Genomic DNA, 26,977 nt, shown 5'->3' on the forward strand with positions numbered 1-26,977 from the left:
CTAAGAAATGAAATAATTTGACGTTTAGTTAGTAAAATGAATTAGCTTTATTTTGTGATTATTTTTTTTTTGCGTACAGAGTTTAGTGCCCTAAGGAAGGTACATCCTATATATATTAGAACACGTGCTTTGATCTTGCAAATGTAAGCAAAGGTCGTCAGCCCACCTTAGAAGCACAATCTGGCAAGGCTTTGTACTCCTGCAGGAGCTAAAAATTCCCAGAATTCATTATCAAGGCAAGTTGATTGTCACTGGGGACACTTAATTGTCTCAGCGTAAGAAGCATTCTGATGCTCACAGGTGTCTCACTCATAACAAGTGTACTGTAGCCTATGCTTTGCAGTGCCTGAAGTAATCTAAACTGTCATCACTAGTTAGTGCTAATCATGTCTTGCTGAATGAGCACCTTGTAACTGGAGCAGGAATATAGCAGAAACAAACCTATACCACAGAGCAGCCAAAAATGGAACTGGGAAATAACGCTTTTATGACAAGGTGTGTTGAGTTGTCCTTCTTGGCTCAGCAGCTGGTGAGATCAGGAGGGGCACTAACCTTTACCTCATCGATGCCAGACCAATCATTACAGCAAAGCCTGACATGTTGCAGAGTAGCAAGTGCTACTACTCTGTATATGTGCTGTGTTTATTTTAGCACAAACATCAAAGCTCAGAGGTAACATGTGGCCTCTTCAAGGAGGCTTTAGAGCTAAATCTACAGAACTAAATATATAAAGGTTTTTATTACTGTCCTTCTCACAGTGATGTTTCTCATGGGCACAGCATTTCCATACTCCTCCAGAATTTGGATTTCCTTTATGGAGGTATTCAGCAGAAGCAGAACATTCAGCCAACTTCTGGCAGAAGATCCGGGAAATTTTTGTGTTGTGCGCAAGCAGTGCTCTGCCTCTAGAGGTATAAAGATAATTGAAGTCGACTGCCAGCAGAGGATCTTCTGTTCAGCCCGATTGAGCTCTGCACACAATCGCTAAATTATTTACTTGGTCTAAAACCACAATATTGGACTGAGCATGGCTCTTGTGTTACAGGAGTCCTATTAAAAAGTGCTTGAGTCACTAAATAAGAATTTGTCCTGAATTTTGCGTTTGCCTTGTGAACAGCATCTAGCTGTCAGTTGGAACATTCAAAGGAAGCGTAGCTTCTCCGAAAGCACTCTAGCTGACTGTCCTGATAAAAATGTACTTAATACAGAACAGTCCTCTACATTTTCTAGGTTGTACACGGTCTCTAGAATGCCTTCTGTGGCTTCTGCAGGCAGGACGCTGGAGGCATTGGACTGAAACTTTTTCTCCAAGTCCTCCTTTTTCAGAGGTTTCCTCCAGTGTCCATAGAATGTATCACAGCGGTCGCTGATCGGGTTGCCATCCTGAATTGTGACATGCACTTCGCAGTAAAGACTCTCAAAGCTAGGTTTGTTATCAGGAGGGTGCTCCAGCTGTGTTTTGCCGAGGAGCTCCCGCAAGGCTGGCCGGTGAATGTTCTCACTGGTGAAGGACTGGACCGACATGCTGCCATCCAGCAAAGCAGAGCATGCGACAAACTGGAAGGAGTGTCGAGCTTCATGCTCTGAGGTAGGGCTGGGTCTGTTCACATATTTGACTTCTGGGACTTTGAGAATGACTTTCTCAATTTTATCAAGGGGGAGAAGGTTGTCACTGCTCTCTACAAGCTTCCTCCTAACAGAAGATGCTGCATCAGCCACCCAATGTGTTCCAAGATGAGCAGGAAAGCGTTTGATGGCCACGTCTTGTTGGTCCAACAGCCAGGGATAGGACTGCAAGGTTGGCAGAGCCTGTGGGTTGTAATCTGTATAAAAGGCACCTATCCCTGACTCCATGTCCAAGATCTGTTTGTTTCCTTGAAGACCCTGTGATGCTAAGCAAGCTGCTTCCAGTCCATGCTTGGCAGCATTGCCAACGTGGAGGGGCTTCGTTTGGGTTGCTGCGTTAGCCAGTGGGGCACCTGCATAGGAGGCAGCAATAGCCAAGGCGTTTTTACATTTCAGCTGGTCGAGAGCTAGCAGTTTAGCACAAGCTGCGGCACTCCCCATCGTACCAACCACAGTTGGTGGGTGAAACCTGAGAAAACAAAATCTCTTCATTACATTATTTCAAAAAGTCATCTGAATTCACTATATACACAAGTTCAAATTTCCTTTCACTGCTCTGGAGGATGGATTGGACCTTAAAGAAACATACATGCAGAATTCACATGTGGTCTTCCCCAGGAACAAGTTAAACTGGAGTAGTACCACTTAGAGCAAGGTCTTCCCCAGAAAGCAGTTGAAACATTAGACGTGCTCATAGTTCAAGGCATGCTGAACAGAATAATGGCAAAAAGCATCACAGTTTATAGTCATCTATAAATTATCTGTAAATAATTTATAGTCATCTATAAGTTATACATATTGGAGGAGGCAAGTTTTATTATTCTGAACTAGTTTTGCAAAACTGGTAGAAGGAACACACAGAAAAATAGAAGACATCTAGTCCCTCGCACACTTCAAGGCTTTCGCCTAAGCACAGCCCATCTTGGGCTCTGCTCTGAGGCTAGCAGCGGTACTCCTTTCTGCTGAGAGCAAAGCACTGTTTGCAAGTGAGGCATGATCGTATGTATCCAGGAGAGCCTGAGACCTCTGCTCTTAAACATTGCCCTTCTGCTGCTGTTTTTAATTATTAGGGAGATCATCACTTCCTTGTAAACTGATCGATGCTCTCAAAAAGAGATCTATCAGCTAAGCTGTAAGGAGTCATGTTAAGTGCATTTATGTTAAGATGAACCTTTCCTAAATTTCCAGACAAATGATATAGGAAATATGATTAACTGTGCCATTTGTATTTTAACTGGCATTTAAAAGTATACTAACACCAAGAAAAAAATCCTTCCTCTCAAAGCGTTTCTATGTACCTTTTTGGAATATTCCTGGCTTCGCTGGAGAAGCGCAGCAGCCTGCCTTGCACTTCAATTCCCACATTGAAAGCTAAGAGCAGATCGAGACCTGAGATTTTTTTCTTCTGAGGAAAGGCCTCTGAGAGTGCAATCACGGCAGGGAGCACAGCCCCGGATGGGTGTGTGGCTGGATGCCATGTGTCGTCAAAATCCATTGAGTGCACCTAATAGAAAGAGAAGCCTTGACTTGTCATCAGAAATAAAATCTGACTAGGCAAGATTGGTTCAGTCAAATGAAACCACGGTAACTGGTATAAAAAAGGACTGAAGAACTAGATTTTCCTTAGAAAACAAAACTTGAAAATTCTTTCTTTTAAGACCTTGTCATGGTTTAACCCCAGCCAGCAACTAAGCGCTACACAGCCACTCACTCAGTTCCCACCCATCCAGTGGGATGGAGGAGAGAATCAGGAAAAAAAGGTAAAATTTGTGCCTTGAGATAAGGACAGTTTAGTAGGACAGAAAGGAAGAAAATAATGATGATGATGATGATGATGATAATAATAATAATATGATCATAATAATAAAAAATAATTGGAATATACAAAACAAGTGATGCACAATGCAATTGCTCACCACTTGCAGATCGATGCCCAGTTAGTTCCCAAGCAGCCATCCCCTCCTAGGTCAACTGCCCCAGTTTATATACTGGGCATGACATCACACGCTATGGAATACCCCTTTGGCCAGTTGGGGTCAGCTGCCCTGGCTGTGTCCTGTGCCAACTTCTTGTGCCCCTCCAGCTTTCTCGCTGGCTGGGCTTGAGAAGCTGAAAAATCCTTGACTTTAGGCTAAACGCTACTTAGCAACAACTGAAAACATCAGTGTGTTATCACTGTTATTCTTCTCATACTGAATCCCAAACATGGCACTATACCAGCTACTAGGAAGACAATTAACTCTATCCCAGCCAAAACCAGGACAGACCTTTACTCCCAACATCGCTTGGTGAGAAGTGGCAGCGCAATACAAATCTTGCCTCAGAGGAGTTTAATTCTAATTGAAGTTGCACCAGTCCAGAACCCGTATGACAATGTATCTTATTTCATACAATAGGTTTTTGCTGCTTTAATTAGACTGGTATAATTAAAGCAGCAGTTCTAGGTCCATGGTGTGAGTGGTGAATCTTCGCTTCCCCAAAACAGTATATAAACACAATGAAATTACTTTCCCAGTGCTGCGACTGATGCTGCCGTTAGGGCTCACACCATTAAAGCTGTAGCAGAGGCTAACATACAGCTAACTGAAAGTTGTAGCAGCACTTCTCTGGTGCAGCCATCCACAGGCAACAGGCACAAGCCTACAAATGTAGATCAGACTTTAGCCTGAATTTTCAGCACGTCAAAACAAGACCTGTCACGTGAGGAACCTGATTTCCTGGGGTTGCTGGAAGTAGGAGAAAGCTACAGTCTTAAAACTGGGATGAGCTGCTTAGCCCTTGAGAGTATCCAGAGAGGTGCCTCCTCTTTCCCATGCCCAGAGCCCAGCTGCTCGGGAAGATTTGGGGCATTCCCAGCATGGCATACGGCTGCTGTTCTGGTAGCAAACTGCTCCCAGCAGTGCACTCGGTGTTTGCAATGTACTGCTTGTCAGAAAACTCCCAAAGTTTTGAGAACCCCCAAGGACTTGGGAGCATCAGGGACAGCATTTCTAGTAACATAAGAATGCCTTAAAAGCTGAACTTTCACGCCTATTCACCTGTGCCTTACTTCACAGCAAACTGGGAAGGTGGTCAGGCTCCCCAGTGCTCAGGTCTTGCCCCATAATACTGGGGATATGCACTTCTGAGGAGTGCGTTTCTGAACAGACAGAAGAAAACACAGTCCCTGCCTGGAAAAACTCCGATGCCAGTGCAGAATAAGGAAAGTTGCACCTAATACCCAGTAAGCTGTGTTCCTGACGTCTTCAATAAGCGCTTAGAATTGACCTGTGACCGGGATGTAATCTGAAATGATCATATACATGCTAACAGCCAGATTTGAATATCACACGGGCTGCTAGGAGCTAAGGGGGTACCAGATCTCATTTCCAAGGTAATTTTCTTTACATTGGAAATGAGGTGTCAAATTGGACCTCTGATCTTGTTGTCACACTAATTTAGATAGGCTTAATATTACCATTTCCTTGGTTGGTCACCTTCCCTGGTTTTGCATAATTGCCTAATTTGTCTACCCCACCTCTTGTGCATATTTTGATTCCAAATGGTTTCATCCTCAATCTGAATTCAGACAAATGTCTGGGGAATCAGTTATTGCTTTAATGACGAAGTATGTGTCCAAAATATATAATTGGCTTTTGCAAGCTGCGTAACTGAAGATTAAATTGCCTTGTGATATTATATGTGTGTATGTATATGTGCATCTGTCTGTATTTGTGTTTTTCTGTAACTATACTTTGCCAGTTGGCATGAAATTTGGATCCTGGTGAAATCAGTGAGAGCTAGAGTAACTCTTTGTAATGAGGCTGTAGCATGGTTGTGACAAACTGCAGAGTTCTGAGCTTTGAAAACAGCCCCAAGTCCCACATTAAAGGTAAGGGATGCTGTTGGGTTCGATCAGATATATATTATACTTTGAACTTGGTCTCATTGGAAGAAAGTTGAAGCACATTAGAAAAACAGCCTAGGAGAGTTTCGTAGTAGGCTTCAGGCAGAAGAATAAAGTGAACTAAGATTTTAGGAGCATTCTGTTCTCTCTAGAGCAAGAATGGCATCAATTGGTGTGATTTAAGAGCAAATAAAAGAGCATCAATTAGCGTGATTTAAGAGCAAATAAAAGAGCATCACTTACAGCCACTCCATTCACAAAAGCTGCATACAGAGGAGGCAGTCGGAAATCCAAGTGGCCCCAGATGGTACTGGATATATCTGAGCTGTAGATCTGAAACAAATTGACGTAAATTAATTCAAAGTCCTGAAACCTGAAGGGTAAATGTGCCCCGTACCTCTGATGTAACCGAGATCAGACCATACCCTCTTGGGACCCAACTCCTCCCTTTCATGAGAAAAATATTGTTCTATCAGAAAGTATGAAAAGAAACTCTGTTTCCTGTTGGTTTATGTCAAGGGCTCTTTCCACAGAAACAGACCTCAGGGGGCAGACCACCAGCCTCCGCCTGGCCATTCAATCCCTTCACACAACCTCTGGCCACTGACGTCCCTTCTCACTGCCCATCGGCAGTTCTCTCAGGACTGTCATCATCTTGTTGGGGAATATCTCCAGTTAAAGATTTTCTACGTTTTAGCAAGACCGTGGGTAAATGATATATGGCCTACTGATGCTGGTATCCCCATGCTGTAAAGGGCTCTGCTCTTTTCCTTTTGCTGTGCAGATCTCTTAGCCAATGAAGAGATCTTTATGGAATTAAATAAAAGGGCTTAGAATACCACGGTTTGGGAAGAGGGGATCTCTGTGTGAAGAGACTTATTGGCCTACAGAGCTCTGGAGCCTGAGTCCCACTAGCCAGGTCTGACTGATAAAACAGTGGGCTAAACTCCTCCTCATTGATGCTCTCCTGTGTTGGGAAGGCTTCTCCTCAAGGTCAAGTAGTCCTCTAGTTTAAGGAGAGCAAGACCAGAGGAGAAACAAGACCAATGTACCTCAGACAACAGTTATGTTTTATGGACTGGAAGTAACCCACTACTAACTCTCCATCCCTTTAACAATCCCTTATTTTGGGAAGTCCAGTGTTAAGTGGTTTTCTTTGCTGATGTTTTTAATAAGATCTCCTAGGTGAAAGAAAGGAAGAGATTCTTAATTAACTGTGTTTGTGGTGATGTGTCTGAGCGTACAGTGTTACACAGACTTTTGCTCATCCAGATTTAAAAGTAACTTGAGCAATGAGGTTTCCCCATCTCCAGTGGAAGAACACCGTGTCTCTCTTTCCATCCCCAAAAGAATTTTACCATGATGAAGTTTCCCCTTATAGCCCAAATGTTCCTATGTTTTTCTTATAGCTAAACCTTAGGGTTTATTAATGCCAGACATCTTACTTTGCTGTACTGTGTCACTTTGTGGCAGACCTCGGTGCTGGTACCCAGAAGTCCCACTCCAAGAGTATCCAGAATCATTCGCTTGCTTCTCTGAATGACTTGGTCTGTCAAGTGGTTTGCATTCAAACCATGAATCACATTGGCAAAATTTCCTGTAATTGTCTGAGGGGGGGGGGGGAGGGGGGGGGGGAAGAAGAAGTTATTTCTCTTCATTTAAATAAAACACATTTTTTTTCCTTTCTTCTTTTTCTTTGCTTTCAGTTTTGGGCTACTGCTTAGCACGCTGGCCATTCCTGTTGCCCTGCCCTTGCTTACATGAATTGCATCAGCAAAACTAAAGTTTGACTTCTTCCCCTTTTTTTCCCCAGAAATGCCACGGTGTTATTTATATTTTATTTATACTTTCATCAGTGTCCTTGTCTGTTCTGTATTTCTGCTGCTTCATCCCTGACTTGAGTCCTTGAGGGTAAGCACTGCAGGTAATGTAACTTTGCAAGATATCTATACCATCTATATCTATATACACACACATATATAAAACAAATAGAAGCAAAAAAAATCTGGCTTTCCATAGCACCTTCTTATTGCTATTGAAATCAATGGGAAAGTGGCATTTCAATCCAGTGCAGCCACTACCACACAAGGAGGCAAGATGTAATCTCCCTGAGTAGCAGAATTACTATCCCAAGTCTTGCTGAGCTTGAAGCTCAGTGGGAGATGGGACTTGGCAGCCCTACTTTGTACCTGCCACTCCTGGCTCCCAGCTCCCATTGAATTCACGCTTAGCTGGACTCCCAGCTTTTCTCTGAGACACATTCTCACCTCTTTGAAAAGCAGTGGCTCCTTGTTCCTGGCACCTGCTGATCTGGGAATTATATTTCTAATTTTTTTTTTTTTTTTTCCTTTCCTATTGAGCATTGACCCATTATGCAAACTCAGCCTGCTTCTTCTTGGCTGATGGTGTTAGCTGCTGTTGATATCTCTGTTAGAAACTAATCTAGAACTTCCCTTCTCTGACCATTAGAAACTTCTCCCTGTAGAGGCATATATTATTTACAACCAGTCTATACACACCCTTACTTTTTTATATAGGCATTACTGAACATAGCTCTTCTCCCTCTTTGGAAATTGTCTCTTTCCATTTCCCCTTATCCTCTTTCCTCTACTCCCCTGCACATAGCCACACAGAGTGATGATATTTCCTCTTGGCCTTCATTATGCTAAGTTAAACAAACCAAACTGTGCTGCTCTCTCCTTTATAACGCAGGCTCACCCCTACTACGCTAGTAGCTTTTCATCGCGTTGTTCCAATAGGATTTCTCTTTTCTGGCAGTGGTGACCAGAATTGTACCCATTATTTCAGACAAGTTCTCACTCAGCTTTGTACTAAAGCATTAAGACTATCTTGAGGTACACAAGTCATTTAATGCAGGTGAAACGCTTATTCCATGGTGTGATGCATGCCTACTGAAACATACAGAGCGAGGACACAAAAGCTTAAACAGAAAAGCGCATCTTACAGTGCAAAGAAACAAGACAGTACCTTTGCCCACATCTTGGAGGGATGGTGCCTGGTCCCAGAAAGATGCAGCAAACAAGCTGCAGCCAGTGATCAGGGGAAATCACTCTCTCACTGTTTATATGCTTATGTCCGGAGTGGGGGAAGGAATATTAGACCTTTTTTATTGCTCATCTTGTCCTGCCCATTTCCTCCTCTGCCTGGAGATGTTCCTTTTTTCTTCACTTTCAACTTTCCTCTGACTAACTGTACTATAAACTGCTGGGACATATGTGATAGGACTTTGCCAGTCACATTCACGTTGTGTAAATTGATATATGTGATATTTTATTACCAGGTAGAAACTGATAAATTAATTCAAGTGTCTTACATTTGGTAGCATGGAGAAAAGAGGTCATCAGATTAATAGTGTTTTAACAGCATGAATTGCTGTGTGAGGCCATCATTTCTACTATCAGGTTTTCTGCATCTCAGGCAAGGATGTCTTCTCCGAGGAAGGAGGCACTTGTCCCACCACGAGTTTAGGGATTTCGCTTCTGTGGGAATCTCGGACTACTACAAGACAGTGAGTGAGAAATCCCTGCCCGTCCCATCAGGAAGGGAGCAGACCCCAGAGGAGCATAACTAGAGGCCACTGAATGATTCTGAAGTGAAAAGGTAATGTATGTCTGAAATTCGGGAACCTCCTGGATTAGGGAACAAAGTATCAAGTCTTTTCAGAATTGCAGTCTTGCACTTCCATGCTTAAGTGCTGCCTAAAACTTTAGGAACCTCAGTCCTTTACTCACCCTTGCCTCAAATAATTTTATAAACCCTTATCCAACTCCTGAGTGCTTCCAGATAGAGACCAGCATGGGTCTACAGGTGAAGTTAAACATTGATTTGAGCGGCTACTGAAAGGTCCTGTTTCAGGTTGTGTCCTCTCCCTGCTCCTGTCCCTGGACACAGTCCTCCTTCTCCTCGCACCAGCGCTGATGCTGAGCAGACCCCTTTCTGAGCTGGTGCAGCCTGTCTCCACAGGCAGCTTAGGGATTCTCAGCTGTCGGGCAAAACTGAGTTTCATTGCCTCAGGAATGCAAAATTAAATCTAGCAGCACAAACAGGGAGAGAGAAATAGGGCTAGTAGTGTTCTGTGAGATTTTAGGAGGGCACAGACGGGTAAAAAGAATTGGGAGGGGATCAGCTGTTCCCCAGCAAGCTCTAACCCAGACATTTGCCTATTTTGCCTGTGCCTTGAGCCACTGCTCATGGACATCATCTTCAGGTGTCTAACTTGATTCTGAAAAATTGCACTGGGTAAGAGAGTGCCTTAAATGATAGAAGCAGTAGTGTGTCTATTCATGGATGTAGCCAAAGAGCCTGAGGCCCAGGACTCCTAAAACCCAACCCTACAAACACATACATACTTCTTATGGGCTAACCTGCATTATGTGCAGGCTCCATGTAAAACCTCTTCCTGTCTTTCTCTTAAATATAAGCAGCTGTTCAGCATGGCTACTAAACCTCTTCCCACATACATTTCTCTACGAGTATACTACAGCTTCCTCACTCACACATGTATAATCTGCATCTACATAAACCATCCCAGCAGCATTTCCTAGTTCCTGGGTGAGACGTGCGCTTTGGCCAAATCCTGACCCCATGGGGAGACAGAACTGGAATGTGCTTCAGTGCTTCTTCCTTGCCCCCTCATTTCCACACTAAGGAAAACCTCAGAAGTAGCCTGGATGTACTGAAGAATTACCTTTAGTGCTGGTAAAATCCAGCCCATCTAATGGGATGGCTCATATTGACAAGGCTGGCAGCAGTTAGAAAGGTTGATAGAAGTTCATGCTATTAGGCTGAAACAGGGAAAGATTTTGTTAAATTTCACTTTCATTATGTCAGTTCATTCTTCCCTCCAGAAAAAATGGAAGAAAATGTCTAAATCACAGAATCACAGAGTGGCTGAGGTTGGAAAGGTCTTTTGGAGATCATCTGGTCCAACCTGCCTGCTCTAGCAGCGCGGCCCAGAGCAGGTTGCCCAGCACTGTGTCCAGCTAGGTTTTGAATATCTCCAAGGATGGAGACTCCACAGCCTCTCTGGGCAACTTGTGACAGTGTTGGACCACCAAAAAATTACATATTAAATAAAAGATACTCAAACCCTAAAGTCAGTCCTCTTTCAATCATCTTTTTCCTTTACCTTTGGGATATCACTTATAATCCCCTGCAGTTTCTCATTTCTTCCTCCTCCTCAAGTGAGATTGAAGTGAAATTTGCACATCCTTGACCCCTCTGTGCTTCTGGATGGCACAAAAGAGACACAACAGCCCCACAGCCAGTTAAGGGGAATTTTCGTAGCATAAGGAAGCATTGTGGGACCCTTTTCATTTCCCCTGACAGCTCCAATGGCTGGAACAGCGAATACAGCTGAACAGCTGAAAAGTATGAGAAAACTATGCAGTAACACAACTCCTGATTAATCTAATTTATTGCTCTAATGACTGCTCTAATACAGGTAGCGTTATACTGGAAAGCCCACAATCAGAATGGGGCAAAAATGGCCCGTAACCCTTTTCATCTCTAGCAGGCATAGTGTAGCATCAGTGTGTAGGACTGCATCGTCAGCCTGCGTCACACCTCAAAACAAGGTCTATACAAGAGCTTGCAGCTTACGTCTTATTTCCCCCCAAACACTTTGAAACACCTGTTACAGGAAAGAAGCGCAGAGGTCCGGCTGCCTTTAATCCCATGTAGAGACTCCAAAGTGAATCCAGATGGGAACCAGGACTTTTGATGTGCCTTGCAACGTGATGTGCGGTCACACGCTGCTAGCTGATCTCAGATACACGGTCACTTCCTTCTGTAGCCGTGACTGCAGGACGGATGGTCCCATGCATTGCAATTGTAACGTCAGTACTATTTAAGGACTGAACTGAGATATTATGAGAAAGTAACCTTTTTTAAAAAAGAATGAAGTGAAACCGTAAATGCACAAAAATAAATTGCTTGGGAGACCAATTTTTAAAATGTGGTCTGCAGATCTCGAAGTCAGGTGTACACTGGATACTGGGAGGGAAAGGAAAGCAACATGATTATTACTGCAGGGGGAAGATGCTCCTATGCAAAGTCCTGTACCTCCGCAGGAGAATTCGTAGGGGTCTAAACAGAAGGTTGAAAATCTGTGACTGAGAGTTTGGCACAGGCTGTCCAGCCTGACAAAGTGAATCTGCTGCTTTCTTCTTTGACACAATACGTGTGGTTCAACAATTTGGGCAGACAATTTGTTAACTAGCGAGCATGATGGAAAGACAAAATGCGTTCATCCAAATGCCATTTGCAACTTTGTGCGCAGCTACAGTAATGAGCTGTGTTGATTACAGAACAAGGCTTTAGAAATCCAGTGCCCCACAGAGTCTATTTTCTCCTGCTGACATCACATTTTTAAGCTGCTTTTTCCTTTCTTTTGCCTCCAGTTATTTTAGGCTAAACTCTGCCCACACCTGCAAGCTGTATGTTTGCAACTGAAAGCAGTTTTGGCCTTAGCCTCATGCTCCTTTTGTTCTAAAGAAATATAAAAAATTATGACAAAATACAGAGTCCAGGCTTCCTTTTCTCTAAGCCAGCTATTAAGATGTAACTTTGTTCATGGGCTGCACTAAGATGAGAAAGCGGGAGGCAGGTGGCAATGATGTGCTCTGTTTACAGAGCCTCTGCTATTGCTGAAAATGCCTTGCAAGTGCAGGACCTGCTCCTTTTCTCTCTACTGGGATATTTTAAGTACAGTGAAGAGGTGAGAATCTTAGCGAATGGCCTGGAATGTGTAGCTTGATCTAAATTCTGTTAGCAGCCCTATAGCCATAAATCTTGGGATCCCGTAACTCTGCACCACTATCATTATAGTCTCCTGTGCCTCTTTTTCCCCAAGCCTACCTTCCCATGTTCACCACAACAGCAGTTACTGACCCAGCCAGCAATAATACACAGCAAATGTAGTAGGCAATGACTGCACCACGAAGCGTATAATTCTGGAAATTTCTAGCCTATACTAGTTCTCTTATTCACTTACTTGCACAACTAGTGACAATGGCAGTGCAACCTCTGAGAAGTTACATCACCCTTGATTCCCTTTTTTGAACTTCCCACAGCAAATCTTGGAAGTGCCAAGCCACATTCTGGTAAAGGTTGCTACGAGTCAATGCACTAGGTCTGCATTACACTGTCCTTTTTGCCTTCATAAAATAGAGGTGCTATTCCTAAAGGCAAGTCCTTGCAATTCATTTAAACTTGTAATGTAGACACTGATTTGCTTAAATAAGCTGTAAGATAGAGGTACCAGACATAACTGGGATAATCATGTAGGATCTCATTCAAGACAGATTGATCATTTCAGTATAGACATACCGTGAACTAGCTCAAGCTGCTCCACTAGCCGCAAAAGCATATTTGAAGCCAAAGAATGTGTCACTGAATGATTAGGCAAGCCCCTTCAACATTGTTTATGGCATAGCGTGAAGGGGCCTGAACTATAACAACGTGAGAAGACACCACAGTTTCATGAAATTCCTGTTGACCCAGTGTAAAATTTAGGTCTCACCCATACTATAGCCTTTAACTGTAGTACTAGTGCCAGCATTCAAATGCTGACAGTGCAAGGGGCTACACCATACTCGACTGCCTTGGCTTCGGAGCTCAGGAGGAGGTGTAGGGGAAGGTGACGCAGCCAGCCCCAGTCCCCTGTGAACTGCCTCTGTACTCTGGGGTACCACCACTTCTCCCTGGGATGCCTCGCAGCCACATTCCCAAAGCTTTTCTTCATCCCACTCTAGCTTCCCACCCTATTTTCTAAAGAAATAATGTTACCTGGACTAGTAGCAGGTGGTCGTAGGATTTCTATATGGCATGACCTCCAGCATGAATAATAGCAGCAGGTGTAGGAGTATCGTGGTTTAACCCCAGCCAGCAACTAAGCACCACGCAGCCGCTCACTCAGTTCTCCCTGCCCCAGTGGGATGGGGGAGAGAATCATAAAGAAAAGGCAAAACTTGTGGGTTGAGATAAGAACAGTTTAACAGAACAGAAGGGAAGAAAATAATAATGATAATAATAACAATAATAAAATGACAACAATAATAAAAGGATTGGAATATACAAACCAAATTATGCACAATGCAATTGCTCACCACTCACCAACCAATGCCCAGTTAGTTCCCAAACAGCGATCCCCCCACCCCCAGTCCCCCCAGTTTATATACTGGGCATGATGTCACGTGGTATACAATACCCCGTTGGCCAGTTTGGGTCAGCTGCCCTGGCTGTGTCCCCTCCCAAATTCTTGTGCCCCTCCAGCTTTCTCGCTGACTGGGCATGAGAAGCTGAAAAATCCTTGACTTAGCCTAAACACTACTTAGCAACAACTGAAAACTTGAGTGTGTTATCAACATTCTTCTCATACTGAACCCAAATCGTAGCACTATACCAGCTACTAGAAAGAAAATTAACTCTATCCCTGCTGAAACCAGGAAAAGGAGATCACGTAGGCTTTCTGTACATGCATAAACTTGGCCATAACTTCTCCTTGTTGATGGGTTTGGCAGCCTGGGGCAGCCTGTAGCACACATCGCTCTCTTAATCAAAGAGCAGTCATGTTGTCTATATTAACTGGCCAAAATGCAGCCAGATGTCATCACAGGACTTGTGCAATTTGGGGAGATGATAAAGCTTGACTAGCATAAATTCAGAGTTTGATTAGCAGAAACCAAATTAGTGTGAGCCTATGTGAGGGATGTGGCAATTTTAATTAAATTACCAGCAGAACTGCGGTGGTACAAACGAGGCTTTAGTCACTGTGCTGGGCTGCTGCATCATACACAGAAAGGACCCAGCAAAGACACCCTCCTGATCATTTCGGAGCAAGCCCAGATGTCAGGCCATAACAGCTCCCAGCAAGCCTGTGGTGGTGGTCCAGTGGGGAGATGGAGTATCAAGATCTAGTATATGACAAGCTTCAACATTAGTTAAAAGAGTCTCTCTGCATCTAAACTATTACTCAGGGATTTTGAACCCCTAGGAAATTATCCCAGATGCCATCACAAACCTTTGTGTGCACTGGAAGGGCTAAAAAAACACCTAAGCATATAGCAGAATGAATAATAAAACATTGTCCTTCAAACAGAAACAGGCTCTGGGAGAAAGATTCACCTAATTTTGTGGGAGTCTATCATTTACCTGTCAGCAGCTGCAGAAGCACTTGAGACAGGTACTGGGAGATGCTGTGCGAGTTGGCAGAAGTGTTCCTCCAGCTTTCACAGCAGATGCTCGCTCTCCTCCTCTCAGCTTAGTCCCTCCCAAAAATAAACCCCCTGGAAGGATTTGAACAATGAACCATGTTGCAAAAGCCACAGAGTACTTGTTGCTAAGGGACTGCTCATTCTGCAAGCTTGCACCATGGGTTGATTTTTCCCCCCCTCTTACTTTCTGGACTGCAACATCTGCTCAGACAACATGCTCTCATTGAGCAATCCAAGGCAGCTTGATTATCCCATGAGCTACACACATGTCGCTGCCCTTTAGCATCTCTTTTGGGACAATCCAGTAACTGGAGAAAGACTTTTTTTCCTCATCTGTCGTTGTAGGTAGCTAGATCATGCACTTTCCACCCCAATACATTTCAAAAATACCAAAACCTGTTGCAAACCAGCCTAAAATTACACTTTAAATATGGCAGTCTCTGATTTATGGTGTAATTACAGAACATGCCATGGTAGTTATTAGTCATGAGATTGAGTATTACATGTTTCAGACTGTAAAATATACTGAGGAATTTCTAGCTGTGATTGTATATTCACCTCTAAAGAGAAAATGAGCTTAATTACACCAACATTTATGAAAGGGAGAAATAACAGCAAAAACGGAAGAAAAGTTAGATTTGAAGACAAGAGCTGTGAATACATAAAACATTTTTATTATTACATTTTTCTAATTGAACATTTAAGCAGAAGCTAATGATTTGATTTAAATTGGTCCTCTTTTACATAAGTAGCATTTGAAGAATTTTGGGTTTTAGAATTTATAATGACACTATTTTTTCCCTAACATTACTCATCTTCAGCATAGTAGATTAAGACAGATGCAGGAAACATTAAAAATCAAGGAAAATAACTACTTTCACAAAATGAAAGGAATGATTCTGTAACCTTTGATCATCCATGTTGACTCTTCAGCATCAACAGGGTTTAAAACTATTCACCTAAAAAAGGTACCTACTGTCAGATGTAGTGGACAGCATTGTATTTACCTTTTTCGTTCCCTGCGGTAGCTGGAAGATATCCCTCCTTACGTTGCCTTGGATGCTACAGGAGCAATAGAGTTAGCTGTAAGGAAAATAATATGTTGTTTGAGTCACAGCATTTTTTATTTAAAAAATTACTTCAGGTCATATTCGGTGAGAATATACGTTAGCGGTACCACCAAGTCACACAGCTTATCCTACTGACATAGGTAACTGTTCTGCATGGCACAATGCCAGCACTATGACTTTGGTTTTAATATAATAAGCAAATACACCAATCTTATTCCTCCTTTCCACAATTAGAAGATTTCTCCATTTCTGTGATCTGGCTATTTCCATTCTTTATCAAATTGGGCAGTCTTGAAATCTATTTTGAAGTCTGTGTTTTCTTTAGGTATTTTTTTTCCTTTTATACTTCCTTGATTTGGTATGGTATTTTATTAAACTGGGGGGGGGGGGGTGTGTGTGTGTGTGTCAGAAGAGAGAGGAGGTGCGTTTGTTTTTGTTTTTCCCCCAACTAATTGACTGAGTCACAGATGAAGGAATACTGAAATGTTGTGGCACATCCTAAAATGCCAGCACAATTGCAGCAGGTTGTAAGTCACACCATTCAGGCAGCAGCACACAGGGTAGGGCCGATGCAATGCTGTTTCACTGCATAAGAAAAGCAGGAAACTGCCTTGGGCAGCAACTTCTAGGAGGCAGCTTGCTGCCCGAGTTGCCTACGAACAAAAAAAAATAAAGCTGAGTGGGTTTTAGCCTGATCGCTGTTTTGTGCTTCTGTGTTCCTCTGCAGCTGTTGCTGCCAAAGGAAGGGCTCCTGAGGAGGAACGGGGGGACTGATGCCGAGAAGTGGTTTTTCCCCACAGCTTCCTGCTGTCTCACCCTACTGTCCTCAGCAACAGGACTGTCCGCCACCTTCCAAGCCCAGCCCAGCCCTGCACTACCCCTTTTCTTCCTGTGCTAACAAGGCCCAGGCATATTTCCCCATGCAATTCTACTCCCTGCAAATTTGGGAAGCCTATCCAGTCGAAATCAAGTAGGGAAGGTGGATGGTTGCTTGGCAAGGGTGGAGGAGGAGAGGAAAGAGGTAATACGTGGCTGCATGGGTATAAAACGTGACCTGTCTCATAGGGATGCTGGAAGAGCACATTTTTGTGGGGCAGGGAAAGGAAAGATGAGGAAGAAAGGAAAAGAAGGGGAAGAAAGAGACCCCAAGCCCTTATAAATTTGCACTTTCTAAGGTGCCCTGTTTCCTCCCAGGTCTCCTCTTCCCAGCCCCCAGAAACATGCTTTACAGCAACACTGAATTTTCCTGTGCTGCTGAGAAGCTGAATAAATCCCTGCTGCCCTGAAGGGAGGACTAGCACTAACTTCTCGTGCCTCCCTTAGCAGCAGCAAGCTGAGACAGGAGAGACCCCTCTGTTTAACTAACCTCCATGAAATAAAGGGCAACTGCTCCAATTTTTTGGTGTTTTAGAAGGAGCTGGTCAATGTATACAGAGCTATTTGATGGAGGAGTAACCAGTTGGCCCAGAGAGCCTCTGTAGCTGAGCCTAAATCGGTACCAGCTTTGGCACCTCAGTAAGGTCCACGCCACCTACCATAGTCCACGTGCAAGTTTGTGATCCCTCGGTCGGTGCTGGCCCTTGGCAGGCACTAACACAGGCTGCTCTGCGTGTCTCCCTGAGCCAGGGTTAGACGGCTTTTTGTCTGCCCTCGTTTTCCTTGCTGGCAGCATTTGGCTTGCCTCTTCCTGGTCCTCTGGACAGCTGAGAGCAACTCAAAATACCCATGGGGGCTGTGTCCAGCTGTATGACACATCTGGAGAAGGACCTGCTTGGCAATGGTGGCAGCAGCTCCTTCCCTCTGTTTTCTTGGCCATGCATGCAAGGACCTAGGGCAGACGAGCCTTGTGCTATCTGTCCTCTGCTCCAGACTTCGTTCTGTCAGTGCCATCGTTTCTGGTCAGAAATGCTGCCTGCCTCTTTCAGACGCAGTAAGAAGGTTGTCTGTGAGTTGACTTTGTGCCAGAGACTTCTTGACACGGGGGTTTGACACAACATAGGAATTGACCATGTTGATGACTGCTCTTGAGCTGTGGCTGAGAAGAAAAAACCCAAACCAAGCCAAAAACCCCAAGCACATCATTCTTTCCTAGGATCAGACTGCTCTCACACATTAACTGTACCCACAGTCTTTGCCTGTAGGTACAGACATCTTTGCTATCTGGTACCTGTTAAGGTAGCTGCTCCAAAGTTTGCAATTTTGCATCATGCATCCAAACTCGCCTTTCACTCCTGTATCCCAGGAGGACCTGTGTCGTGAAGCCCTCCCCGACACTGTAGGTCAGCAAAGGGGAAATGTTCAAGAGTCTGGGAGGAGAAAGGGCTTGTGGTCAGACCTCTGCATATTCTCCATGTGTTCATGAAAAAGGTGGGAAAGAAACCATAGCTAAGGGAAGGAGGAAAGTATCTATTCCTATCTCCTGGGTGAAATGCGATATATTTTAATGTGATGCTGCGTGCAGATAGAGTCAGAGGTATGGTGAGCTTACTCACTGTGACTCCAAGTGAAAGATATTGATAGATCTATGGCCACCCTCAGCGTGCTGTGAGATTTATTGCCTGGTATTGCATCCCATCTTTACGTAGAGAAATTGTCCATCCTTTCATCCTTCCTTTCTTCATTCCTTCCTTCCTTCCACTCTATTCTTGCAGGTCAGCTGGGAGCATGTCTCACCTGAAACCAGTGCAGGATGCCAACTTCCCATAACTTTATAAAAAAAGTCCACTCCAGTTTATGCCCTAGGAGTGGATGCCACGCTAATGCTGAAAAATGGCGATCTTTGGTCAGACTGTGCGTGGCGCATGCTGGAATGAAATCATGACGGGGCTGGCAGCCAGTGCTGGACGTGGCACTTGGAAAGTGGTGAGCCCTCTTCTCTCTCTTGTCCCACAAGTCATGAGCCTGAATGATCTCCATGAGGGCTGGTGTTTCTGACAGAGGACCTGGAGCTTCAGGGACATTCAAGAGAAAAAGTGCAAGCTTGAGGGAGGAAGCTGAATTGGAGAATCTGCTTCTGGGCTGTGACACAGGTATGGTCAGTCCCCGGGAAATCCCTGTAAGGATATGGAAAGATGGGCTTCAGAAGCTCATTAGGTTCTCACAGGAGGGTGGGCAGCATATAAAGGTGAGTGGGGTTCCTTCCTCCATATCATCGCACTACAAGGAAGCCTGTAGTGGAGAGACGTGGCCTGAAGGTCCCCATCATCCACATCATCTCTGAGCCTGAAGGGCAGTGTATCCAGAGCCTGCCCATAGGCTTCTGCTGTTTCTGCAGTCTGAGTACCACACGAGAGCCTTCAAGGGAAGGACGTGAAAGCCCAGCAATCCTTACCTTCAGATGAGGCATTTCTGAACAAGCTGGCTCATCTCAGACAGGATCTAGTTACATAGGATAGAGGAACTCACAGGTTACCGCAGTCTGCAGTGGGATACAAGTTCAGCTAGACAGTCAATGATGGAGTCATTATTGGTGCATCCTTCTCTACAGTGGGGGTTTCATCCACAGCAGACACCCTGGCACAGACTCCAACCTTGCAATTGTTAACAAACGATGGGTTTAAAAGACCACATATATTTCAGACCTTTATTGCTTAACTTTGCTCTTTCTGTATCCTCAGGCTTCACATCTTCCACATTTTTACAGTGATAAGAGCGAGAAACTATTATAATAAAACCTTAAATTCTCAGTTGACTACATGACTTCAGGTGGAGATGGCTTTAAATGAAAGAAACAAATACTTCAAGACTCTAGATCAGGTGTTGAGAGAACTATATTAATATGAATCAGGAGTGAATCTGTGCTGGGAAATATGAATTATTAATAAATATCTAAAAGACAGAATACAGCAAATCTTAACATGTTATTCCTATAGATTGCCACGAAATTATACATGCACAAAGCCATTAACCCCAAAAGAGTTCATATTACATGAAAGACTAAGATCTGTCATGTACCTACTCTCAATGTAGGTCAGTGTATACACATGGCAAAACTGAAGGAAACTTAAGGGAAATTTTCTTCTCCACCTAGATATACTCTTGCCTGAGGTTCTGCTGAAATTTGGATGATGTCCTAAGTTCAAATTAAAGATGATGAGATAGCCACATGAGCAGTGACCACATAGGGAAGGGTGCAGATAGGAATGACATTTCTTAAACTGAAAAAGTGTGGCACAGGGTGATACACTTGTGTTTATCCATCCGTCTTTTAAGCATAATTATTACATAGGTAGGCAAAGTCATGGTAATGGCACACACAAATTAGGCACGGAAAAATAGGCAGAAGAGCATATGAGCAACAGCAAATCTTCTTAACTTTCCTGATGGCTTGTTCATTCATAACTGAATCATACATTTTAAACATTCTTTGAATACAGAAATATATTAAATGCACCATGTATGGAGAAGATACAGAAAAACTGGAAAGGATTCAGAGGAGCCCAAGAACAATAAAGGCTTAGAAAGCATGGCCTGTGAAAGAGGTGCAAGGAGGTTTATTTAGCGTAGAAAAGAGAGTTTGTACTGTTTCACATCACAGCTAAGCCAGTCCAACCACTGACACCTGTCTGATGCCCTCCCCTGGGCTTGATTCAATGAACTAAGTCAGCAGAAAACTAATTTTATTGAAGAACCAAAAGCTTCTCCACTTTATCCTCTGAACTGGTTCATCACAGTCACATGAGGGCTGGATGAATGGGGAAAAAAGTAGGGTGGTTCATTTTGGCAGCAGCTAACCTTCAGACTGCCTTAGCTTTAATGTGAAAGTGTACCACATGCGGGTACATGATACAGAAATACAATCTGTGTATTTTTAGGAAGAAGAGGATATTAAGCAACTTTGCTGTATCCACTGAGAAAGAAGACAAAAAGAAATCTGCTAAGTATTTGCCAAAGATTCTTGCTTTATGTGAAAAAAAACCCCCTTTATAACAGGAAGGGTACTGGGTACTGAAACATTAAAATACCACACATAAGAATATTGTGGAATTTCTTTCACTGGAATCATTACCGGTGTATTATGCTGATGTCTGCCAGGATTAGTCCAAGGTTTCTTATCCTGCCTCAGTGCAGAGGTGGAGTGGAGGATGATCTCTTGAGATTCATTCCATCCCTCCCTTTTTTCTGACTTCAACATTTACTGAGCTCACCCATCCTGCCTGAATTATCTCTACCTGCACTCAATACTACTTGGAAAAATGGCTTTAACAAGAACAGTGTCAGATGCTAATACTGCTATTTGACTAATATTTTGTTGAAGACCAGAGAAGAATCTGTGAACACACTGTCCATGGACACATTATCAGACACACCGCTCATGATCTGCTTTGTATTCTGGAAAACTTCCTAGATTTGCACAGATGGTCTCTAAATACACCATGGAAAATAAGCCCATGAGAATAAGTCATACTTCAGAGGTGATTCCCAGGCTTACAGTTCAGACCGCAAATGGGATTGCAACACTTGCAAGTAGTTGCTCAAGCATGATGGAAATCCAGTTGCTAATACTAGAAGTGGGGTCACCAGCTGGGAAATGTGTACACCGAGATATACAATTTCATTAATATATCAGAAGAAAAGTATAACAAACAGCAAATTTTTGTCGAAATGAGTTGCATTCATATTCAAACTGCAGAAGTATGAAATTGGAGTTAAACTTAAGCAGAGATGTGTGGCATTTAGGAATATTTTTTTTTTCTTTTTGGAAAACTTTTCTAGAAGTGACAGGCTGCAGAATCAATGAATCAGATTTGGAAAATACTGAAATGCATCTAACCTTCTGTCTCCCCATAGTCAATAAATGCCATTAATAATGATGTTCTCTAGTGAAGTGTTTTGGGGACAAGCTAAACGCTACAACTTTCTTATACGAAACTCCCTACTGCCTTTACTGTAGGGAGGTTCTGGGAAAAGCCTCGTAGGACTAATAGAACCAAAAAAATTTTACAGGCCTTTATTAAGAAAATATGCCAATTTCTTCAATTAATAAAGCTTTGTTATCTAAAGAAATAGACAAAACAGTTCAAATGCAGCAAGTCTGTGGATTCATTTAGACTTTACAGGTGAGGGATCAAGCCAAGAAGTACGCTTTATGGAGTATCTTTTCAAGTCTTCGGAAGTCCTGTCAAATGGAGAGGATCAATAACAATTTAGGGAGAGCGCGTAAGCCCTTCAAAGAGATCTGAGCACCGAACTTGCTGCATAATCACGCCCACCCTGCCAATGCTGTGCAGCCTCACATGGGAACCGCCACTGTGGGACACAAAGCTGCCATCCGCGGTTTGAGGAGGGGGCAGCTTTCTTCTTCGACAAGCCCTGCTACCTTTGAAGCTGGGATCTACTTGTTCTAATGGGACTTATTAAAGAGGGAGAGGAAACTTCAAAAGACTTCACTGCCTCTGTGAACTAACTAGTCAGAAGGCTGCACTGACAACCACTTGTGACATGTACCAGGGTTTATTTTTTAACTTGTTCCTCATTCTGCTGTTTAACATTAGCATCTTCTTTCAGTTTGTGTGTGAGAATGCTGAAGTGTGCAGACACATCATAAAATAATCGGTTCCTCTACCTTAGACGGGACTCTCCCATATTTCTCCCCGCTGGGCTTTATGTATTTTTTGTTCTGAAGTTTTGTTGTCAGTCACACATTTTTAAAGCCATTGCCATCCTGATTCAGCAGTGTGAAACAAGGTTGTGACTGCCTGACTGATGAGAGGTGTATTTTTATCATAGGGATGGTTCAATGGGCAGGGCAGTAATAACCGACACATGGAATAGGAAAGAACAAAATCCTGAAGATGGGTCTGCAATTCCTCCAGGCCTCTGTGTGTGTGTGTGTTCATTTGATTTAATTTCACTCACTTAACACTGATCTGTGCTGACGCTGTCTGCTTCCCCCCTGCCAGATGCAGCCTATCTATTTTATGAATCCAAAGCAGGATGATGCACAAGTAATCTCCCCTTTCTTGGTCCTGGCAGTGAGCCTTGGGTCAACACCCTCTGCTCGTTTCCTTCTCCTACTTCTGTCTGCCCTTATGGAATGAACGACTTAGCTGATTCGCCAAAATACTACTTCTCTTCCAAACCTCTTCTGAAAAATGCATTTCATAAGACAACCTTACTTAGAGGAATAAATTTTAAAATTAATCTTGGGTGGAGATTCCAAGTATCTCCAGCTTGACAGGTATGTCTTTTCAGTGCGTAGTGTTAAAAGGCCAGGGATTTTGTTTATTTTGGTGACACTGCATCAAATATATTGCCCATCAGATAACTCAGATGTCCCACTTGAGGAGTCCAAACTAAAGGTAAAACCAGATCCATATTTATATAATAAATAAACTAACAGAAATGCTTTGATGATTATGTAGGCATCTAGTTTTAGCATGTCTTGAGACTGTTGACCTCAGTGATTCACATCTCATCTTTTCAAAGAAAAATATTTTACTTCACTTACTCTCTCAGTTTATAGTTGTGCCTTTTATCTTGCTTCCCTTGAACTCCAGAGGCCTAATTCATCCGTTACGCGAGTCCCCTTGGAATAACAGAGGCCACACACAGGTGACATTTCTTGTTTTTACTGGTTCTGCTTTTGTCTTTGTCATTCAAAATATGGGCAAAAAAGGAGAAGGAAAAAAGAAAGGATGACCCCACTCGACGTACATCATCACACTCATCATGAGGTCTGGTCTTCTGACCTACTCCCCACCACTTTCAAACAAGCTAAGGCAGCTGCTGTCACTCTGTCCCTGCTCCCGTCCTCCTCCAGTCCTGTCCCCACTCCTCGCAGGTAGCAGATGTCCTATTTGGCATATCCGTACTGATAAACAGGAGACTGTGCGGTGGTGAGCTCTGGTTTTGGACCCCTGATTATCTACATTGCTTAATCTTTAATCTTGTGTTTTGGTTCTTTATTGGACCAATTCAGTTAGCTCTATCTGCAAGACAACCTGCTCCCCAGCCATTAGCAGAGTGGACACGAGCCAGCCAGTCTCCCCTGACCTCAGAACCACGGGCTGCAAACAGAATTTGTAGATCTGGAGAAGACAAAGTCCTGGCCAGCCAACCCATCTGCTGCCTTCCTGATGGACTTCTAGTTATGTGGTGAAGCACTAGCCTTATTGCATTAGTGGTGTTTGCTCCTGTCAATGACACTGCTACTGTATTTACTGCTGAGAAAAGAGCTGAAATAAAAGTGATTGCTAATTAATCAGGTGATTCTGGAACAACCTTTTACTTGCACGACAGTGGTACCATGTTTTTTTTAACCTCTAGGAATAGATGGCAACTGCACCTGCCAGTGAAGGCTGCCAACAGCATCAGTAAAGATATACAGCTCGTTCACTTTTAGGTAAATAAAAATTAGGTTAAAAATACAAGTAATGAAAAGTCATTTGTACTCCTTGCTACGTACCTATACAGCTATACTCCTTACTACATAGACTGGAGCAAATGCTATATGCATGACTCGGAGGAATTCACATGGAGACTGCTACTGTTCAGACTCTGGAGGGTAAGTTCACACCACCCTGATGAGGCTGGTTGGCACTGCCCATAAGCAGAAGTGCCTTTGTTAGAAGGAACCTGAACTATTGAACATTCTTCGTGAAATGGCTTCTTTGAGCTGTTTTACTGCAGTGCCTTAAGAACAGAGAGCAGAGGGAGCACTGCCACCTACTGCTCCCAGGGACATGGCTCTCGCCCTCACCAGGGGAACCAAAGCTTGGGTGGTATACTGTAAAAGTAAATGTTAAGGAATAATTTAAAAATTCATCGTTTGAAAATTATTTACGATAAAATTAAATACCAACTTTGCCCCTTGCAAAGCATCAGAAAATAAAATAAGCTACCATTATGGTCCTGTCACAGTTTCAAAAAGAAAACAAACCATCTTGCCACCCCTATTTTGCAGCTTAGTCACATACTCGATGATGTTGTCTTTGGCTAGTTCAGTATAAAGAGTTTTGTTAGGAATTTACTGAAACTGTAGGCAGTTAACATCTCACCAGACTAAGGCTTTATATTAACAACACTGCCCTTAAAGAAAGGCATGATGGACAACAGACAAGAGTGATAATAGAAAGAACAACACACAAGAAAACTAAGTTCAAAATCATATTAAAATGCATGACCTAAAAGCGATAGTGCACATATTTACACTTTTTTCTACATCACCTGTCCTAAACAGCTGAAATTATTATCCTGAGTCGTAGAAGTCTTGTCCTTGATAAACGCTATGAGAAATGCATCTAAAAAGTTACTATTTTAAGGTCATAATAGAAACTATCACAATATTCATAGTGCTAAAATGGTACATTATTGGTACAAGCTAATAGAGACTGCTATTACTCTAAAGCTTTGTGGAAACAGGGCACCAATGTTTGCATCTAGCAAGGGACGCGGTTCATCTAGATTAATTCAGTTACAACAGACTTGACTAGTGAAGGGTATTTCTAAGATCACTATAAAGTCAGTGCTAAAGAATTTGATTAGAATTTGTGATTTAACTACTGAGTTGCACAGGTTGACAGAAACTGCCAAACAGGTGGTGATTTTTTCCTGCATCAACACATATGTAAATTTTGAAGGAAAGTCACTGTACTGTTTGGGAAATTAAATTAAAAAGAAGTGTATACGGAAAGGCATGCATACAGTGCAGTCAGTCATGCATGCTGGGTGAAAACGTGGCTCAGACCACAGGGAACTTTGCCACTGAGTTAAGAGAGACCAAAATGACAACTTCTATATTTACATTTGCATGTGGATTCAGCAGGAAAGATTTGCTTCCTGGCTTTTGGAACATCATGTCTTCACGGTAAATTCTAAAGGAAACTACTTTTCACTTTAAAACCAGCACTTGGCACACAGTGTGGCATTACAATCTGCTCATACTTTGTCTTCCGATGCTTTGAATCAGGATCATCCTTGCCTACTGCTTCACTACCCACGGTATATTAATGCTGCTTTGTAAGCCCATTCTTTTGTCCCTGCTAGAGTCCTCACTCATAAATAATTCAAATTGCTGAACCTAAGCCCTGCTCTACTACTGCCTTTAGTAATTTTTATTTATGCCTGGAAACTCTTCAGGTTGTCAGAAAAAAGCTGAGACAAATGCATGCCAATGTATTACTTTAGTTCAAATTCAAACAAGTTAGCTTCTAGCACTTATGGTTTGAACAAGAGTGGGGCAAAGGAGTATTTCCACAGCCAGACACGATTCTCAGCTGTGAGAAAGGGACGAACAGCATTACCTCCCAGACAACCAGGTGCCTGGCATTTCCCAGTTGAAGCATATTTGACTGGGTCCTCATTTGGGTACATCAGGCTAGGAGGTTTGCCCAGCCAGAGCACCGTGAACATACTCCGAGTCCTTTCTAAAGAAAATTACTATGAATCTTAAAACAAATTATGACACTGAACATGATACTCCCAGACTAGTTAAAACATGACAAAAATAATAATTAAAAAAAAAACCACAAGAAATCATCTGACTATAACTTGGGGTAGTAAGCTACTATGAAGTTCAAATGTAACAAGGATGGATAGTGGAAGTTAAGAAAAAAATTATATGGGGTAAATTAGTACATATTTGCTTATTTGTGCAGTGTTAGCAGACAAAATATATCCAGACTTCACGTGCATTTACCAGTGTATCGCCTCTCAGTCTGCTACAGAATCTTGAAAGGGCACAAAACTACCTAGTGTCTTAACTAGCTCAGGTGATAGATGTTTGTGCTTTAGGGGTAGGGATTAATGAATGAAATTAGCTATGCTTTCCTGTACAGCAATTTGCCAGAAGTAGTATGGATGGATTTATGATCTGCATAATAACAAGGGTTGAGATACTCAAAGCTGAGGAAAATAGAATAGAATATTTTGGTTGGAAGGGACCTACAATGATCATCTAGTCCAAGATTTAGCCAAACAGCTCCAATCAATGTGAGTGGGAATTGTGTGGCTAAGACTGCTAATTAGCTTTCTGTCTTTAACCAAGAATCTTGACAGTGGCATAAATTTTCTTATAGAACCTAGTATTTGTGCTCTGGGTAAGAGGAATATTGTATATATATACAATATACAGAGAGAAGAGGAATTGTTTAAATCCTACAAGAACACTCAAGACGCAGGACTGGTGAACGGAACAAAGCAGGTGTTAGCTCAAGCTG

General features: G+C 42.8%; 1 protein-coding gene across 4 annotated transcripts; it reads right to left on the reverse strand.

Moving 5' to 3' along the window:
- Positions 1 to 68: 68 nt before the first annotated feature.
- On the reverse strand, positions 69 to 18,858 carry ACOD1 (aconitate decarboxylase 1). 4 transcript variants are annotated; one of them, XM_049815926.1, is made up of 9 exons: positions 18,492 to 18,858; positions 15,756 to 15,831; positions 14,687 to 14,820; positions 13,322 to 13,457; positions 10,221 to 10,317; positions 6,958 to 7,119; positions 5,756 to 5,845; positions 2,925 to 3,130; positions 69 to 2,095 (listed from the first exon to the last, which is right to left on the reverse strand). In XM_049815926.1, exons 5-9 carry the CDS (start codon positions 10,245 to 10,247, stop codon positions 1,141 to 1,143), a joined length of 1,440 nt encoding a protein of 479 aa, XP_049671883.1. In that variant the 5' UTR covers positions 10,248 to 10,317; positions 13,322 to 13,457; positions 14,687 to 14,820; positions 15,756 to 15,831; positions 18,492 to 18,858; the 3' UTR covers positions 69 to 1,140. The 4 variants fall into 4 exon arrangements, with proteins under 4 accessions (XP_049671883.1, XP_049671884.1, XP_049671885.1 ...); XM_049815927.1 differs by lacking the exon at positions 18,492 to 18,858 and adding an exon at positions 17,354 to 17,395; XM_049815928.1 differs by lacking the exons at positions 13,322 to 13,457; positions 14,687 to 14,820; positions 15,756 to 15,831; positions 18,492 to 18,858 and adding an exon at positions 10,662 to 10,737.
- Between the last annotated feature and the right edge of the window lie 8,119 nt (positions 18,859 to 26,977).

The sequence above is a fragment of the Accipiter gentilis genome, chromosome 13, assembly GCF_929443795.1.
Source record: "Accipiter gentilis chromosome 13, bAccGen1.1, whole genome shotgun sequence".
Classification (NCBI taxonomy): domain Eukaryota; kingdom Metazoa; phylum Chordata; class Aves; order Accipitriformes; family Accipitridae; genus Astur; species Astur gentilis.